The sequence below is a fragment of the Sturnus vulgaris genome, unplaced genomic scaffold, assembly GCF_052056855.1.
Source record: "Sturnus vulgaris isolate bStuVul1 unplaced genomic scaffold, bStuVul1.hap1 Scaffold_194, whole genome shotgun sequence".
NCBI lineage: Eukaryota > Metazoa > Chordata > Aves > Passeriformes > Sturnidae > Sturnus > Sturnus vulgaris.
In genome coordinates this window covers 713399-720537 of record NW_028276164.1, presented here as the reverse complement: position 1 = coordinate 720537, position 7139 = coordinate 713399, and the positions used below count along the sequence as shown (strand labels likewise).

The 7139-nt window shown below is 54.1% G+C and overlaps 1 protein-coding gene across 4 annotated transcripts; it reads left to right on the top strand.

Annotated features, from left to right (window-relative positions):
* Positions 1-1485: 1485 nt before the first annotated feature.
* On the top strand, positions 1486-6380 carry LOC148218170 (class I histocompatibility antigen, F10 alpha chain-like). 4 transcript variants are annotated; one of them, XM_088157974.1, is made up of 8 exons: positions 1486-1615; positions 3382-3645; positions 3899-4174; positions 4399-4671; positions 4764-4874; positions 4962-4997; positions 5117-5148; positions 5672-6380. In XM_088157974.1, exons 1-7 carry the CDS (start codon positions 1540-1542, stop codon positions 5140-5142), a joined length of 1062 nt encoding a protein of 353 aa, XP_088014100.1. In that variant the 5' UTR covers positions 1486-1539; the 3' UTR covers positions 5143-5148; positions 5672-6380. The 4 variants fall into 4 exon arrangements, with proteins under 4 accessions (XP_088014100.1, XP_088014099.1, XP_088014097.1 ...); XM_088157973.1 differs by having other exon boundaries at positions 5669-6380; XM_088157971.1 differs by having other exon boundaries at positions 4764-4997.
* Positions 6381-7139: the final 759 nt, after the last annotated feature.

The following is a 7139-nucleotide window of genomic DNA, read 5'->3' as shown; positions in this document are numbered from 1 at the left end:
AAGCTGGCATTGGAGTGTGGGCTTATCAAGGATAGAGAGATGGGGACTACTGATTTGTAATCAGAATTCGAATTTTACTGCGAGCTACATATGCTTATATACCATTTTCAGGAAGGTAAGTAATTTTTTCTACATTCATTGGTTAAACATCACAAAGAGAAACTTTACATTTCTCCTTACATTAAACTTTATATTTCATTTACATTTCAAACTTCACATTTTTACTTAGTTAAATCTTCTTTTCTGTCAGCCAGACTTGATCCCATCTTCTTGTAATCTTCAAAGCTCTGTTTGTTCTTGCCAAGGCATCTTGGTTATCAAACTGCATATGCTAATTAATTTACAGTGCTATCAGTCTCAGTTACCACAGCTTAAAACAATGGATTAAGCTTCATTATTAAGCTTACATATTTCTATTGTCTTGCTTAAAATATTTTCCTGAGGCCTGTCTCTACATCGTTTCTTGTCCTTGCATCTTCAGCATTCTTGCATTTCTCCATCCTGAGATTTGCTTTCACACAGCTTTCTGAGAGTTTTATACCTTTTCTATTCGCCACAACCAGCACCCCCTGAACCCCCATTTTCAGGCACCAGAACCCCTTTGAGCCCTGACTTCCAGGAAGGAAACTCCCCCTTAACACGCATTCCCCAGAAGGGGAACCCCCTGAACCCCCATTTTTGGGCACGGGGAATCCCCTGCACTTCCATTTCTGGGCAAGCCCCCCTTCCTGGGCACAGAGATTCTCCTGAATGTTCATTTCGGGCCACCGACATCCCCCTGTACCCCCTTCCCCAATCCTGAAAACCCCTGCACCCCCTTGTCTGAAACCTGGAATACCCTGAAGCCCCATTCCCGTGCACGGACACCCCCTTGAACCTCCATTTCTGGGCACCGGGACACCCCTGAACCTCCATTTTCAGGCATCGGGACCCCTTGAACCCCAGAACCGGGAAGGGAAACCCCCTGCACCCCATTTCCTTGACCCTGGGATCCCCTGAACCCCCATTACTGAGCATGAGGACACCCCCTGCACCCCCTTATTCGGTGCTGGGACCCCCTCCTGAACCCCCGTCACGTGTACTGGGACCCCCTGCACCCCCTTCTCGGGCATCCCGCCCTTCCCAGACCCCAGACCCGCCCTTTTCCTTCACCTTTGTACCCCTGGATCTCTCAAATTTCCGTGTCCCTCCAATTGTCCTCTCCCGGCGCTTTCTTAATGGGGATCCCAGGGGTCCCAAGTGGTTCTCCGAGGGCTCCAAGGAGGTCGCAGCGGGGATCTAGAGGGATTCAGAGGAATTCTCTGGAATTCCCTCGTCCCCGCACCGCGCTCACTCGGTCTCTTTCGCTTCCGCGTCTCAACCTGCGAGACCGGGATCTACCCGGCGACTGATGACGTCACAGAGAGATACTGTTGCCATTGGCGGATAGGAAATAACCGCGCCAATGGCGGGGCCGGAGGCTGCTCTGGGGGCGGGGTCAGAGTTGGGAGCGGGGCTAGACTGAGTCGGGTCCGGGCGGGCCAGCGGCGGAACGGGGCGATGGTTCCAGCGCTGGGTCTGGCGCTGCTCCTGGGGCTTCTGGGACTCCTGGTGGGCCCGGGGGGCGCGACGAGCGGTGAGTGGGACCTCCCGAAACCGGGGCCCCCCTGAACATTCATTTCCAGGCACCGGGAACCCCCTAAACCTTAATTCCCGAGCAGGGGAACCCCCCCGGGATCACCATTTTGGGAACTGTGACGCCCCCCCCACCCCCACCCCCTTCCCCACCACGAAGATCCCCCTGTACCCCCTCATCTGTCACCAGGACCCCCCTGAACCCCATTCTTGAGCACGGGGACCTCCTTGATCGCCAGTTTCCGGGCACCGGGAACCCCCTGCACCCCCTTATCGGGCACCGGCAGCCCCCTGAACCCCCATTCCTGGGGATCAGGATCCCTTTGAACCCTGAATCGCGGACCAGGAAACCCCCTGAACTTCCGTTTCCGGGCACTGGGAACCCCCTAAACCTTCATTCCCGGGTATGGGAAACACCCCATAGCCCTTTTCGGGACCTGTGACCCCCCCATCCCCTTCCTCGGCACCAGGACCCCCCTGTACCTCCATTTTTGGGCACCGGACCCCCCTGAGCACCAATTTCCGGGCACCGGGACCCCCCTGTACCCCCTTATCTGGCACCGGGACCCCCCATAACCCCCATTCCTGGGGATCAGGATCCCTTTGAACCCCGAATCGCAGACCAGGAACTCTCCTGAACCCCCATTCCTGGGCACTCGGACACCCCTGAATCTCCATTTCCGGGTCTGGGACGCCCCTGCACCCCCTTTTCGTGCATCCCGCTTTTGCCAGACCCAGTCTCGCCATTTGGACCCTCCGGACCTCCCAACTTTCCGTGTCCTCCCCGTTTTCCACTCCCGCCGCTTCCTGAAACGGGGTCCCAAGGGTCTCAGGGGGGTCGCAGCGGGGATCCAATGGGATCCAGATGAATTCCCTGGAATTCCTCTTTTCCCCCCGTCCCCTCCCCCACCGCACTCTTTCGGTCTCTTTCCCGTCTCCCAGGCTGCACCTCTGGGATCTGCTCACCTCTCCCAGCTCCAGACTTCCCTTTCCCGTGACCCAGGGACTCCCTGGGCCCCCATTCCTGCTTTTCCCAGCTCCCAGACCCCCCTTTCCCAGACCCCTGGACCCCTTTCCTGGGCACAGAGATCACGTGGATCCCCCATCCCACCTCTCCCAGTCTCCGCCTTGACCTTGGACCCTTCCCGGCTCTCCCCCTTCTGCTTCTTGCCCTCCCCTAAACTCTGTGTCCCCCGAGTTCTCCACCCCCTACTCGTCCTGCGGGGGTGTCCCAGGGGGTCCAGGAAGGTCCCTGGAGGGTCATGGAGGGTGCCAGGGGGGATTCTGGGCTCTGGGACCCCCTTCAATTTCCAGTCCCGGGCACTGGGACCCCCTGCACTCCCTTATCCAGTATCAATCCTCCCCTGTATCCCCCTTCCCATCCATCCCGCCTCTCCCAGCCCCAGACCCCCCTTTTCCTTGACTCTGAGACCCCTTAGACCCCCATTCCTGCTTTTCTCAGCCCCCAGCCCCCCTTTCCCTCTGTATCAAGGACCCCCGAGCCCCCCATTCCAGTCATCCCGGGTCTCCCTACCTTGTGACTCCACTTTCTTTGGCACTGGAGTCCCCTGGACCCCCATTCCTGGACACAGGGATCCCCTGAAACCCCAATCCCACATCTCCCAGTCCTTGTATCCCCCTTTCCTTGATGCTGAGCCCCCATTCTTGGACACTGGGACCCCATGCAACCCCCATCCCACCTCTCCCAGTTCCTCTTTCATTGATCCATGACCCCCTCAACCCCCCCAAATCTCTGTGTCCCCCCAGTTCTCCACTCTCTGCGTTACCTGCATGTGGCAGTGTTGGAGCCCAGCCCTGGGATCCCTCAGTTCATGATGATTGGGTACCTGGATGGGATCCCCTTCGTGCGCTATGACAGCAAGCGGGGCCGGGCAGAGCCGCTGACACAGTGGATAAAGGATGGAGCTGAACAGGGATTTTGGGATAGGAGGACCCAGACCTGCGAGAGGAGGCAGCAGGTCACTGTTGGGAACCTGCATATACTGCAAGACTGGTACAATCAGAGTGGGGGTGAGTGAGGGGATCCGTGGGGCTGGGGATCCATGGGGCTGGGGTGGGATTTATGGGGCTTTCATGTGGATTCACAGGGTGGGGATCCATTAGGATCGTATGGGATATCTTGTGATGGGTTGGGATGTGGATCCATGGGGCTGGAATCAGGCTCTGTGGGTCTCCATCAGATTCTGGGGCTCCTTAGGGCTGGAATGGGACTCTGTGGGGCTGGGCACAATTCCATGGGTCTCTGTGGGTACAATCCTCCCAGGTCTCCACACTGTACAGCGGCTTTATGGCTGTGATCTCCTGTCTGACGGGAGTGTCCGTGGATCCTACCGGGATGGCTACAATGGGCAGGATTTCACCTCCTTTGACCTGGGATCCAGGAGATTCGTGGCTGCTGACAGCGCTGCTGAGATCACCAGGAGTCGCTGGGAACGTGAAGGGAACGATGCTGAGAGCTGGACGAATTACCTAGGGCACATCTGCCCAGAACGGCTCCAGAAATACGTCAGATATGGACAGAAGGAGCTGGGCCACAAAGGTGGGAGCAGAATTCCTTTGGGAATGTGGAATTTAGGAATGAGGAACTTGGGAACATTCCTGTAGGAATTCTATGGGCAAATCTCACCCCCATCCAATTCTACTGGGAATTCCATGGACAGATCTCACCCCCATCCCATTCCCATGGAATTCCATGGTTAGATCTCACCCCCATCCCATTGCCATGGAATTCCATGGATGTCTCTCACCGTTATCCCATTCCAGAGCCCCCTGATGTCCATGTGTCTGGAAAAGAGGAACAGGGGACGCTGATCTTGTCCTGCCACGCGTACGGATTCTACCCCAGCTCCATCGCAGTCAACTGGATGAAGGGGGATGAAATCTGGGATCAGGAGACGGAGTGGGGCGGGATCGTTCCCAACAGTGACGACACCTTCCACACCTGGGCCAGGATCGAGGCGCGGCCGGAGGAGCGGGAGCAGTACCGGTGCCGGGTGGAGCATCCCGGAATGTCGGGGATGGGGATCTACGCTTGGGGTGAGGCTGGGAATGTGGAATGTGGGAATTGGGAATTTGGAATTCCCAAATGGAGATTCCCCTCCCCCTCCTCACCATCCCGTTTTTCCCAGAGCCGACAGCTGGCAGGAATCTGGTGACCGTGGTGGTCACTGTGTCCATCATCACTGCCATCATCATCCTCATTGTCCTCATTGGATTAATTGTCTGGAAGCGCCAATCTGGTAACACAGGATGGGGGTCGGGATGGGGCACGGATCCACCTGGCACTGTTCTGGGAATCCTGTGCCACCGACCATGTTTTTCCACAGGGAAGAGGGACAGGAATGAATACAACACGACAGCCAGTAAGTACCAGTGGTGGATCCAGCTCTGGATCCCCTCTGTGCAGATCTCAGAATGGATCCTGGGGTTAATCCCAGTGTATGATCCGTGCTGAAATCTCATGGATCTTCTCTTTCTGCAGAAAATGACCTGGGAACAACGGCTTGACCGCAGGTACAGAGCGGGATCAGGGTGGGCTATCAGAGGGGGATCGGGCAGGATGGACAAATTGGGATCAGGGAGGGCTTCTGAATCAGAGCAGGGGTCCAGAGCAGGATCAGATGGAATTGTGGAGTGGGATCGGGGGTGGATTCTGGAGCAGGATCATTTAGGATGGATGGATGGATGACGGATGGATAGTGGATGGCTGGATGGATGGATGGATGGATAGTGGATGGCTGGATGGATGGATAGGTGGATGATGGATGGGGTAGGATCAGTTGAAATGGATGGGGCAGGATCAGGGAGAGATTCCAGAGAGGGATCAGTTGGGATGGATGGAGAGGGATTGGGTGAGATAGATGGAGAGGTATTAGGTGGGATGGGTGGGTGGGTGGGTGGATGGATGGAGCAGGATTGGAGCGGGATCAGGTGGGATTCCGGAGCAGCTCCCGCTCTCCATGGGCTCCAGCCAGGTCCATTCTGCAGGATGGGGACAGGGACAGGGTGACACCGTGACTTTCTCTCATCCCAGCAGGAATCACTGCCTGAGCGATCCACAGAGCTGGATCCGGCCCCTTCCCTCATCCTGGGAAACCGAGATCTGCCAGCAGAGCTCATCCCAGTGCTTCCACCCATGCACAGCTCTTGCTAACGGATCAATTTCCCATTTTCCTGCGTTTTAAAGCCAAGAACTGTGGGAATGCAGCTAAAGAGCAAGACTGGAAGCAGAGCTCAGCTTGTAACAAGTGACATAGATGTGTTAGCCATAGTAGGCTGCAAGCCTTGGCAAGAGTAAGTGGGATTCTGAAGAAGGAATGTAAGAGATAAGAGAGTGCTTGGTACGATGTGGTTAGTGTGCTGTTTTGTGGGGAATCATGCAAGGACTATACATATCTGTTTGTGGACACTGTTAGAAAGCTAGGAAAATTACAGCCTGAAAAATTACTTTCAGGCTGGAGCTTTTCAGCTTCATTCCCAGGCTGATAAGTTGGTTCTAGCTTCAGCTGGGGAGAAAATCTCCCAGGATGATAATTTAGTCAAAACAGAATGAAATCCGGTCAAAACAGAATGGTATTCACAAGAAAGATTAACACCTGGTGTTTTTCTGTGAGACACATTCTAAGGTATGGTCTCATGGATGTTTTTCCCAGTTATCCAACGAGCTACTATCCTGTCTTAAGTCTCCATAATATGCTTAAAATATGGGTTTTGCATTCAATAAAGTTAGTCTTTTTTACCCTAAAGAGACCCATGTGTGTTGCTGTCTTTGCTGTCTCCTTTTCCTCTCTCTCTAGCGCAGTAACCACACCTGATGTCTTGGTTTGAAAGACAGGGGTCTGCTAAGAAAGGCAGGAGCCTCTTTTAAAATGGAAAATGTAAATCCCCTCCCTCCAAATTATTATAAATTTGAAATTAAGGGGCTCTCAGGCGAAGATATGGGAATGACAGTTCTTTACTAGGAAAAATTAAAATAGAAATACAGGATTACAAAGAACAAACCCAAAACACTGACCTAGTCAGAATACAACCTGACTCCCTATCAGTCAGGGTGTTGGTAGCAGTCCCATTAAATGGTGGCTGCAGTCCTCCTGGATGATGTTGTTCAGTTGAAGCAGTGGTCCTGTAGAAGGGTGCAGTTTTCTTCTGAAGGTTCAGTGATGATATAGAAGGGTCTGGTTTTCCTCTGGAATCCAGTGGAAAAAGGCTGCTCTGATGTTCCAAATCTCAGTTTTAATCTAGGTAGGAAAGGCTTGGCTTCTCCCCTTGGCTGGAGCATCTCCCAATGGGATGATGGAATTTTATCAGCCATGCAGTGGCACTCAATGGCCCATTAACAGAAGATATCTTCCTGGAGGAAGGATGGGTTGTGGAAAAGATAAAGAACACTGCCCCACCTGGTTTTAACAGATGGCCCATTAGCAGAGGATATCTCCCACAGAGATAAGGATCACTGCCCCACAGATGGTGATAGAATTTGTACTTTTGGTCACATCTGTGACCTA